This window comes from Schistocerca nitens, chromosome 1 (genome assembly GCF_023898315.1).
Source record: "Schistocerca nitens isolate TAMUIC-IGC-003100 chromosome 1, iqSchNite1.1, whole genome shotgun sequence".
Classification (NCBI taxonomy): domain Eukaryota; kingdom Metazoa; phylum Arthropoda; class Insecta; order Orthoptera; family Acrididae; genus Schistocerca; species Schistocerca nitens.
The window spans coordinates 97,481,929-97,494,796 of NC_064614.1; the positions used below are offsets into that span (position 1 = coordinate 97,481,929).

Consider the following 12,868-nt stretch of genomic DNA (forward strand, 5'->3'; position numbering starts at 1 on the left):
TGTCAAACACAAAACACTAAAACGTATAAATATGTCATTCAGTTTAAAATTTTCAGTACTAATCAAAGATAAATTAGTCAGTCTGTTTTGCGCAACGTCTTTCACTGTGACTGGTAAGGTTAAGTATGTGCTAAGCGCTGTTCATAAATTCTGAAATACTGTACTTAAATTATTTGAAAAAGATAAAAAAAATTTAGAGATCGTTGGTGCGTTCAGAGTTTGTCAAACGCTGGAATTGGCGTCCGGTTGCGGTGCGAACCTGCCCTGCCTCACCCTCTCCCAGATAGAGCCACCGCTGTTTATGGGAACAGTCAGAATAATACGTGGTTTTTTCCCACAACCATGTTGTAGGCGTCTCTTCAAACAGATGGACATCATAACCGCACTGTCACAATAAGAAACTTATGAAACATTGCAAGTGGAAAAAGAACAGTAAAATGCACCACACATGTGTGACAGAGCGCAGCAATCTGTTGCAAGATCGCGCGATCTGTCTGTGGATCACACGTGTGTTACAGATCACAAAGACGATCACTGATCGCTCGTAATGCCCAAGCAATGGGATGAATAGCCCGTGTGTGGCAACATGGCTATTAAGCATGAGTCTCTAATTTTGCTTCATTTCGCTACAACCCCTTGGATTAAGGACTTTATGTTAGAACTTATTTGATTTAGTCAGGAAACAATGAAAGAGAACATCAGTAAAAAACCCCTCTCTCACGGATCTTGATCACCCACGTCTTATGGCCTGCTAAAAGTTCATTGAAGACAATACCATTACGATGCATCATGAGCTCCATTAGGTAGCCGACTTACAGATTCGCGAACCATCTCTGCCAGTCTCCTTACTCCGCACATTGGTCACCATGTGCATCATAGCAAGAACACGACAGATTTTATTAGCAGATTACGCGTCTGCGTATCAGAGAAGGGGATATAATGGTTAACTACATTGTGGTCTCGTTATTCACTCGTGTTCCCATCAAAGTATCTATAGACACGCTTCCTCAGTCCTTTGACGTCACTGTTGTGGATTTATTTAAGCACACTTCGATATCATCGTATTTTTTGAATGGTGGAGAATATTTGGACGGACGGCATCCCGGCGGGCGAGTCCATTCCATTGGCTCCATTAGTCAACCTGTTTATGGGATACTCTGAGGACATCACGTTGAACACAGCTCCTGCAAAGCATAGTTACTTTTATCGTCACACCGACGACACGTTCATTGTCTGGCCTCATGCGCGTGAAAAGCTGGAAGAATTTCTAACACTGCAACACAACGCCTCACATGTTTTAGACACTCGATTCTATGATTTTCAAACAGTTTTTTTTAATTATATGTGCTTATGAGTTTCGTCAGTAATTAGCGTTTACGAAACTGTAATATGATACGAGGAAAAAAGTAAGAAATAATTATGTCAAAGCTGTGCAGTAAACACGCTGGCAGTGTCAAGAAAACTCATTCTGTACAGAGCCCAAAGAGTATCTTTTAATGTAACAACAACATCGTTGGCACGATCGCGCGCAGTAGTAGTAATGTGAAGTGTTGGCGCGCTGAAGCCAAATTGAGATTGTTGTGGGGTTGATTTTGTAACATGTGGCAAGGCAAAATATATAAGTGAGCAAGCACGTGTAGGGACACAGTATACGTTTGCAAGAAGTTATGGTAATTAAAGAAGATTATTGTGTGGCCCATAGTTATCCAAACTGCCCTCTAACCGAGAACAGCCTGTTGCCAGTAACGGATATCATAAAAAGTATTACGTCTCATCACAAGCAAATCGTCGGAAAGTAAGGTCAAGCCAGTTATTTTGTAGTTGTGTATAAGGCTTGTTAGTGAAGTAGTTAATTTTTATTAGCGTTGTAGTGTTGTTTAGTCAAATCATAAACTTAGTGACGGAAGCTCAATTAGTCAATTTATTAGCCATCAGCAGGATCCCATCATTTCACCAAAACTTCCGAGAAAGCCACAAGTGAAAGAAATAATTAAAATAAGATAAATCCAATTAATTTTTCCCTTTAACTTTCATTCAAGTAATTATTGGTATCAGAGGGAGTAGTAATTATAGTTCTTCATACAATGTTGCACTACTACTGCATACAATTAGTTAAACCAGAAGCCATTTAAAAGCAGTTGATATACCGATGACAAAAGGATGTTTGCGCCATTGCAGACAAAGAAATTTGATGTTGTATATTACAAATAATTTCATGTGCTGTTAGCCCTGTAATATCGACATTGCCAAATGGTTATTGCTATAAATTAAACTATTTACGACTTTAATTTGAGAAGTAACTATTCAGAAACAGTAATTAGTTTTTGCCATATTTTTGCAAATTTTCAAACAGACATGACCGTGAATTACGTAATGCAGTACATTTTCCATAAAGTGTTGCTGTTCATTACCTATTACTGGTGGTCGTAATTATAAATAATATTAGTGAATTCCAAATTAACATAATTTTGCTCATGTTTCACATTTCTTTATCATCTAGGCTCATGCGAGTGTATATTGTTCAGTTGCTGCATTATTATTCACTGCCAGTTATTACGTGATCTCAAAGTCACGTTAGTCATTAACCAAATTTAGCTCTTGCCTGTTTTTGACCTGACGACCTTTGCTATCTGCAGTCTGAATTTACTCGGCCATTTAATCGTTGAAAATTATTGCTATCTGCAGTGAGTCATTCATTTATTATCATTTTTATATTTCGATCGTTGTACTTCACAACACCCCGTACGGTACGATCAAGATATAACTGCCTGTATTCTTGCATTAAACATTGTTCTTCGGAATTGGTGCATTGTTCTTCGGAATTGGTGCATTGCTTCCATTAACTGCGGAGCATTAGGTACACGTATCACAGCGTATAGGTACGTTATAAATACATGGACCACATCAACAACATTCATGACATCAAATTCACGATGGAAACATAAGACGGATGGTGCCTTGCCGTTTTTTTCATGTCCCGAAAGGCAAATGGGTCTCTCAGTTACAATGTTTACCGGAAATTAACCAACAAGAACCGGTATCTGCACGCTATCGGATACCACCTTCCATCGCAGAAACGTTCTGTTGGGCCTTGGTGCATCGAATGGAAGCTGTTTCAGAAGCTGAAACCCTCATGAAGGAACTGAACCACTTACGGAAGGTATTCAAGGAAAAATGCTAATAACTGACATAATTTACGATCCATCTCTTCGAAGACATGTAAAACAGAAGGCTCGCGAGGAGAATACGAAGAAGTTTGTGTTTTTGCCGTTCTGTGATACAGCAGCAGGCAAGATTAGCAGGCTCCTAAAGAGGCTTAAAATCGATTCGGTCTTCAGACCTCTAGCAAAAGTTGCACAAGTCACGCCGCCTGTGAAAGACGATGTAGGTCTCAGAACAGAGGGGTGTGTATAAAATAATGTGCCGGCTGTGAGCAATTTTATGTCGGACAGATTTTGTGTGATACAGAACAGCGCCGCGTGAAACATAACGCGTATTTTCGGCTACGACACCTTGAGAAATCAGCGGTAGCAGAACATGCTCTGGAAAAGGGTACCAAATTGCGTTCGAAGAGACATCTGTTATTAAATGGCTTCTAGGATAGTATCATAAAAGAAGCGATAGAGATAAAATTTTCTGACATCATCCTCAACAAACTGGCGGCTGCCAGCTAAGCACATCTTCGGAACTGGCCATCGGAAGGTTGAAGAGGCTATGGCAGGAGTGCAAGGAAAACACTACTATTTATGGCGCTGGAGTTAGTGTCAGTGATTGCTGTTTATTTCTGTATAAGGTCATTATTCCATGTTAATCCTACGTGGTACGAGGCCCACACACTTGAGCAATGTTCTTGGATAGGTCACTTGGGTGTTGTAAGGTATCTCCTTTTATAAAAAGGTGTATTTTCCATGTATTCTGTCAATAAACCGACTTCCGTCACCTGCTTTACCAATGACTGCCTCTGATCACTCCATTGCCTATCTCTACATATTCTTACACTAAGATATTTCTATGAGTTGAATGATTCCAAATGTGACTCAGTGAATCGAGGTCATATGTTATTACAGTTTTTCATTTTGTGAAGTCCACAATTTTACATTTATGAAAAGTAGGGATACTGAATATAAACAGAGAAGGGCAGCACGAAGGTCAGATGTTTGTTTGACCCGTGAGAAGTTGCTGAGGAAACTGAACTGGCAGACTCTTTAAGATGGGCGTAACTATTCCGTCTATTAACAAAGTTTCAAGAACCGGCTTTAAATGATGACTCTCGGAATATACTAGAAACCCCTACGTATCGCTCACATTGGGATTGTGACGACAAGATTCAAACAATAATTCTTCCGGCGCTCAACGCGTGAATGGAACGGGAAAAAACCTTAATAACTATAGTTCAATTCTTTTATCTTGGCGGCTCGCGCATGCCCGCCTAGACGCGGGAGATTGCTGCGTTGCCAGTTGCACACGACGCACGCGCCAAGAGAAGCAGCGCCATAGTATAGCATAGTTCGCAAGCTTACGTTTAGGGGGGAGCGCGCAGTTCATGAAGTAAAGCCACCACGGCCGCATTAACCCTTTCGCTGCTACAAAGACGTGCTCCCTGCATTCCGCGCTGTGGGCGATTTTGTCACTGCACTGCTCGCCTGTGCAGACACATTGTGTTCCGACTGCTTTGACACTCTTTATCATTCGATTCCACAAAAACTATTTGGCTCAAAAATTAGATTTTTACCTATCTTCTTGACTGATACCTTCCCCCCATAAATGACTTAATTTTGCTTCGATGTTCAACGCAGTTATTATGCAGCATTAAATATAGTAAACCATTGCACGAAATTTTGAAGAGTTTGCAGAGGTAAAGTCCATAGAGTGTACTTTCCGGATGGTCGATTTTAGTTGCCACAATGTTGAGAATGAAATGTGGACAAGATACCTATATATTACATTTAATTTAAGTACCACATAAGTGTCGTATGTAATATTGAGATATATTCCACCTTTTGCGACTGTAACAAAAGTTTTACTTACACTGGGCACGTTTGGCTTTATTTTAAAGCACTTCAATCAATCAAAAGGAAGTAGACAAAATACATTAAACAAAACTGTGGACTTACAAAAACATTAGGACTTGAACATACCGTCTGTCAGTGAAGTACTCAGAGCTATGTCAAATATAATTTTGTGTGTGGCACACACAAACAGCATTTATTTGCTAAAACACTGATGAGCCAACACAAACGTTGAATATTGTGCTACCGCAGCACAAAACTACGAAAGGTGACTTGGCAATGGAGGACACAAAATACAGTCCTCTTATGATGCTTCAAAAGAGAGAAACGCGTCTGGTCTAAATAAGTCGCTTATTACAGTTGCAGAAGAGGGATATATTTCAATACCATTGGTAAAACTGCGACTGTGGAACAAAAACGAGAAATAGAACATGAATACCATTGTGTATGTGCCATACCTTTCACCGATGGATGTGCTTTAAAATAAAGCCAAACGCGCCCTGTGTAAATAAAACTTTTATTACAGTCGAGAAAGACGGAATATTTCTCAATATTACATACGACACCTATGTGGTACTTAAATTAAATGAGATATTGTTATACAGTAAATATTATATGAAATTTAGGTATCTTGTCCACATTTCATTCTCAACATTGTGGCAACTAAAATCGACCATACGGAAAGTATACGCTATGGACTTTTACCTCTGCAAACTCTTCAAAATTTCGTGCAATTGTTTACTACATTTAATGCTGCACATCAAAACAAAATTAAGTCATTTATGGGGGGAAGGTATCAGTCAAGAAGACGTGTAAAAATAAAATTTTTTGGCCAAATAGTTTTTGTGAAATCGAATGATAAGTGTGTCACAGCAGTGGGAACACCATGTGTCTGCACAGGCGAGAAGTGCAGTGATGACAATATCGCGCACAGCGCGGAATGCGGGGAGCGTGTCTGCAGCAGCGTAAAAGTTAATGAAGAGGCAAAGCACTAGAAATTTCATTCAAACGAATAAAATTCGTGAAGTATGGCACTCCAATATTGATTTTAAATAAAGAAAAATATGAAGCACCTCACAAGGTTTGAACTCATAACCCTTCACTTGGCAGCCCAACACCTTCACCATCCCGCTACCTCAACTCATTGTACAGTGTAACTCCATAAGGACTCTAACACCTCATGTAACTACTTATAAACACTGTTGGTATGACTATGAATTACTCACGCTTCGTCGTAGTACAACAGGAAATAAACAATTACCGCTGTTCTTTATTGCGAAAAAGCAGTTCGTGAGATTGAAACAAACACCTTTCCTTGCTATCGCCTGAATTAGGAGTCTTATTGCTTGTTTGGTTTAATTAATTAATAGAATATGAAGCAATTGGTATAAAGAATGCTTTTTCCAAACTTTCTATAAAAGAAAGTCTGCTATCAAGACATTGCTTTTGTTCTATTACTTTCTTTATGACTGAACGTTTCTAAAACTGAAGACACTCGCTCGTCCGTGCTCTGCACTGCAGTCGAGATCTGACAACGTCGTTCTCTGTTCATTGGCTGACTGTGTTTTGTGACGTCAGATGCGCAGAACGAACCTAAACTCGGCCGTCAAGATATATGACGCGCACTTTAGTACATTGGGACATACCCCTGCCAGGCACTTCGCGGTGGTTTGAAGAGTATGGATGTAGATGCAGATGTAAATTTACAATTGCCAGCTTTTGAACCACTTTGAAATTTTACATGGACGACTAATTATTGGTACGATTTTTTTCAGAGTGCACTTCATTGCAGACAATTGTATGATCTGCAAAACGTCTGAAGCTACTGTTAATATTTTCTACCAGGTCATTAACTTACATCGTTAACGCAAGGACCCCAACACACTTCCCTGTGGCAGGACTGAAGTGACTTACTCGTTTCTCAATGACTTTTCATCCAAGACAACATGCTGTTTGCTTTATAGCAAGAAATGCTCCTCACAGTGACAAATCTTGTTTAGTGTCCCATATCATCGTTAATATGATTTGTTAATTTGCTTTGGTATGGTACTGTCTCAAATGATTTCCGGAAGTAAAGAAATACCACGTCTAACTGAATGCCTTGATTTATGGCTTTCAAGATGTCATGTGAAAAAAAAATCATATGACAGATGTTTCTGCTTTTACTGTGCTACTTTCGGTTTCAGTTTTTGTGCCATCAATAAGTGTCTTCGGTGCCACTGCACACCTTTACACATGACCAGAATTTCTTTAGGTTTTGTGAGAAGGTTTTACATTATATCTGTGTATCCACACTCTACGCTTTGTTTTACATCTATCTTGCGTTAACCACTGTTTCTTTCGTAATTTCTGCACTGAGACCATGCACCATGGACAGTGTCGCTCATCGCAAACTGTTCTATTACTACAAACCTTTCCAGTGTTTGATTAACTATTCTTCTAAACTCGAACGACAGTTAGTGTACACGTTCCAGTCCATAGATGATATTTCAGATTGTTTCTTGCGATGACACTACTGCCTCTTTATCTGTTTTGGTGACGTTGTAAATCTTTGAACTGGTTTCAGTGACCAATTGTGCATTGGTAACCACTGTCGCTACAACCACTTTACTATCACTGGTACCAAGTTTAACGTGGATATCCTCAAAGAGGCAAGTTCTGTTTGTTGCTGTTGTATTTATTCCCAACTTGAGTGGACTTGTGCACTACCTGTTTTAAGAAATTTTCACAGCATGCATTTAGGATTATTTCGCAACTGCCTTGTGATGCCTTCCACTTACTAAACTATAATTATCACACTCGATTATTGGATGATTAAACTCTTCCAAGGATTGCTATTATTGAGAATATAAGTACTAGCGGACTAAGGTTTTGTGTAAAGTTTTCCGTTAAATCTGACGATGACTCGGCTGGTCGACAGAAGGATCTAATTATAAGTATTTAATTTAATGCTCTGTTACGCTACAAGGATTATAATTTCCCTTTAAGAGTGTAACTAATAATGTCGAAGAACAAGATTTTCTATTACAACACATGAAAAACCTGATATGAACTTTACTAATTTCCTGAAGCTACTTGGAACTTTAAATTGTTTCTTCCGAAGTTATGGCCGATAATAAACTGACGGAATAAACTCGAAAAAGGGAAATTTAGGACAATTGCAGAGACTATATTCTACTATTGAAGTGGTAGTTAAATTTAACACGGTATGACGGTTACAATACACTAGAACATCCTCTTACGCTATAATAGTCAACTTCGTAAGAGCTAGGATTATGTTGCTGTCGCAGAACAAACTAGTCACCGAGCTGCAAAAAAGATGAAAATGTTGCAATAATTTCGTGACTGCTTGACTTCGAGTACAAAGTGTGTCATGCACGACACTCGTAACCTTCCGAGACCAGGGCAGGGCCGACCACGTGTGGCATCAGAAAGAGAGTGCCTTTATTTTACGGTAAGGGCACGACGGTACCGCTTTAGCATTGCACGGCAACTGGCATCCGACATCGCAGCACCCATTGAACGTGTTGTATCGAGGCAAACGATGTACAGAAGGCTTCATCAGAATGGCCTTTATTGTAGGAGACCTGCTGTATGTGTACCTCTGACGTGCCTTCACAGAAGGGAACGTCTAGAGAGGAGTCGTCAACATACCACCTGGACGGCCGAACAATGAGGTAATGTTCTTTTCACAGACGGGTCCCGATTTGGTCTGGTAAGTGATTCCTGACGGATTCGCATCTGTAGGGAAAGGTGGACACGATTTCGGGACCATACATTTTGGAAAGAGACCTGTACTGAGGAGAATACCTAACAGTGGGGGCAGGGTGGTGGTGGTGGTGGTGGTGGTGGTTAGTGTTTAACGTCCCGTCGACAACGAGGTCATTAGAGACGGAGCGCAAGCTCGGGTTAGGGAAGGATTGGAAGGAAATCGGCCGTGCCCTTTCAAAGGAACCATCCCGGCATTTGCCTGAAACGATTTAGGGAAATCACGGAAAACCTAAATCAGGATGGCCGCAGACGGGATTGAACCGTCGTCCTCCCGAATGCGAGTCCAGTGTGCTAACCACTGCGCCACCTCGCTCGGTGTGGGGGCAGGGATTATGTTGATCACTCGAATACCTCTTCACGAAATGGTACAGGTAAATTGGCAAGGTTTAACTGCTGTCAGGTATTGTGACGAGATCCTGGGACCACACGTGCACGTGTTGTGAGGTGATGTGGGTACAGACTTCTTCTTGATGGACGAGAATGCTCAAACTCACAGAGCACAGATGGTTGGTGTGTTTTGGAAACGAAAGATATTGCACGCATGGTGTGGACTGCTCGCTCTCCCGATTTGAATCCCATAGAGCGTGTCCAGGATGCATTAGGGAGAAAGGCTGCATCACGTCAGCGTCCACCAACCACTCTTCAAGACTTGGGCGCAGCTCTGAAGAAAGAATGGGCGTTATTACCTCAACGTGAGACTGATGACATCATTCACAGCATGCCCTGTCGTTCTCAGGCCTGTATTGCTGCCAGAAGTGATCACATTAACCAGTTGTCGGAATGTGTGTGTAAATCAGTTATGTTGGGAATAACGCAGAACTTTTTTGTCTATCGTCATGTTGAAGTTGTTTACGTTCTGTATTCTTTACATCGTTTCTACTTTTCTGTTACCTGTTTATACTGTTTTGTGGCAAAATTAACGCAGTCTGGCAAAATTTCCGTTTGTTAGTTTAATTTTGGTCACTGGTCTAGATAATTTCAATGGAAATCTTGCAGATGATCTCTACATCTATGGAATAGGGAATAAAGTGAATACCTACCTAAGTAAATCATTGGTCATTCAAAAGATGATAGTCATGTAAATTATAGCTTACAGGACCTTATAATATTTTTCGTTCACTGAGGACAAAAATGTAGTCACCGACGAGACTTTAAACCCTTATCTTCCTTCCTTGTGAAGTGACACATCTTGTACTGTGAGATATCAGCTTACTAAACCCATTTCCAGTACTAAGAAACTACGTCCAATGTGTTATTGCCTGACCTTTTTTCCGGTAACGAATTATGTCCTCGTGCTGCGACGAGTTCCATTAAAGCGGTTAGAGCCAGTGGCAGTGGACGAGCAATTTACAACAGAAGTTTTCACTGGCGCAAAGCAAAAATGGCCGAGTTCCTGCAAAACGGCATGAGAAAATGTGTTCAACGGTGTTAGAAACGTGTGGACTCAGAAGGGCATTACTGTGAAGGCGACCACCACTAATTGGATGTACTTATTAATTACACGAATCTGCAAAAACAGTGCTCTTTGCCTTTAACTTTGTTTTTGACCCGATAAATTTTACGGCGAAGCACAAGAAACAGTTTGTCCTCTACGATTGAGTTGATCGATTATGACGAAGCTTGTCATGGTATAAGGACATAGTTTGTAAAGTTACACTTAGAGCTTCTGCAGTTGAATGATAAAATTTTTATAATGAACTTTTGTAACTTAATTCTGAAATTAATTTAATTTTCATTTAATACATTGTATCTCTTTTATTTCGTAAAGCAGTTTTGATGAAAATATGTTGCAAAGACTGTGTTTTGTAAAATTGATCGGCTGATTCATGTGTAGGGATGATCAACAGTAAAAGATTGTCGAATTATACAAAGAAGTCTTTCCCGACCGGTTGTCTTAGCTGCTGCTGAATCTTCCGGGTTCTATGGTCGCGGTCCTAGAAATATTTTAATTTCATCACTTTTTGCAAGATCTAAGTTTTGATGTGATGATGGCAATAGCGGAAGCTGCGTAATACGTAAAGTAATATACTAAGCGATCTAGACAGTTTTATCCTCAAAAAAGCAAGCAAATTAGCGAAACTTCTCGTGTCATGCCAAATTATTGTCAGGTATAAAAGTGACTGAACAGAAAACGTACGTTATATAAATATCTAATTTCATATTTATTGCTAATATTTGCGTAGCTGCAACAAACCTTTAGGTGTGGCAATTCCGTAACCTTTCGAGTCAAGGAGGCCTCCGATCTGCGTGAGATTGCAGTCACGTTGAACGGCGTAATCCAACATGGTGGACTCCATGAGGAAAGCGTAGTTGCCTTCCAGTACCCGTTTCACTCCCTCTTCATACGTGGACACCAGTACTGACGGCCGCTTGCTTTCCATGAACCGCCACATCTTCTGATAAATACCGATTTTAGAGTCCTAGAAAAAAACAATAATATGACATCAATGTTTTGCCTTGAATGATTGCTTCGGAAGTCAAACATTGCTGTGAGTATTGAGAGAAGTGTCACAGTAATTGAAGCTGTAATTTTAAAAATTAATAGCTTTCCATCGGGTAAAATTATTTACTGAAAAAGCTTTTAAAGCTGTGATATCTGTTGCTTTGATTTGAAAATCTGTGTGATGACACTGATGACACTTGCGTAGCGACTATTTACATATGCTCTGACAGTTTGATCTGCAGAGCAAACAAATGGATTTTCGCCCGATCTGCGTATTTGCAGACGCGCAGAATTATGAAAGAGCTGTATAAATATAAGCGGAGATGAAATTTGTGTATGAAATGCAGTGTCTATGAACCTAATGTTTGTCCAGTAACAAAGACAAATAGCAAAATTACGTCTGTAGGACTGTGAATGCAAGGAGTACTTTAATTATTTCCAGCGCATACATCTAACAATACTTGAATTATCGTACATTTCAATGTTAACTCTTGTATAGTCTATTACTGAAACGGATTATTTGCAGTGGAAAACTGAAAACTAAAAATGATGCACTGAAGAATGGTGTATCTGTTTTCAATACTAACATTACACAGTAATTGTACTAGTATCGCTCCAAGCAAATATTGTTTGTATCTGTTCTTCCCTCAGCTTTATTATAAAGGGAAGCAGTGTTCAGCTGATGCGTGTCAGATGGAATTCAAGTGTCTGTGATCAACACTTTTCTTTTTAAACATATTTTAATGATATACCTTTTTAAAATGGCATCATTGTCGCCTCTAACGGTAAAATTATTTATTTGTAAAACCCCGTTTTGCAGTTTCGAATATATGACCATTATCAAGTGGAATACGACAAAGTTGTGTTTCAGCACATGTCAAAACCTTAAAAAATATTTGACATGTACATATGTCGTCGTCCTTTATACTATGGTTTAATGTGATTTGTGTAAAAGATGACAAAGGCGTTAAATGCCGTTCATATGAATGTGACGACGACACATATATTTGTCAGATTTTTCTAAGATTTTGACATATGCTGAAGTATATTTTTGCAGTATTTCACTTGATAACGGCCACACGGCCGAAATTTCAACAGTGGGTTTTATAAATAAATGTTTTTATTCAAAGTTATATGACTATGAACTCCAGCTGCGAGAAGTTAATGATATACCGATTCATCTAATAGAATTCATTAAAGCTTAACAATAACTATTGCTCGAAATGAATATTCAATAAAATGGAACGGTTCTAGGCATACGAGAATGGTGCAGTACATTCCCTGTAGCTTTCAATTTCAATGTAGATGATGTTTTACGGCAATAGATTCAAGTATGGAGTAATTACGCACGTAATCTACATTATAAAATTGTATAAAGACTGTTTATTTGCTTATGGTCAGGTAATAGCTGCTGATGATTTGCAGTTCTTACAAAGAGTGGCCCAAGAATTACACTTAATAGCTAAGTGCGTAATCTTAGTAACTCGATTAGCAACATTAAAATCATGGCGTTAAAAAGATAGAGTCTGACAGTAAACCAACAAAATGTCAATTCATTTAATTTCTCTATCTTTAGAGAAGAATTAATGTAAGAGATAAAACAGGAATATTGAATTATATCAACGAAAACTTAATAAAAGAATAA

At 39.3% G+C, this 12,868-nt stretch overlaps 1 protein-coding gene across 1 annotated transcript in view; it reads right to left on the reverse strand.

The window, feature by feature from the left end:
• The window catches only part of LOC126251146 (glutamate receptor ionotropic, kainate 2), a 1,402,037-nt gene that overhangs the window by 14,735 nt on the left and 1,374,434 nt on the right, over positions 1 to 12,868 (reverse strand). Inside the window, exon 14 of the mRNA XM_049951920.1 lies at positions 10,975 to 11,200. Within this exon, the coding sequence (XP_049807877.1) occupies positions 10,975 to 11,200 (226 nt within the window). The remainder of the gene's footprint in view (positions 1 to 10,974; positions 11,201 to 12,868) is intronic.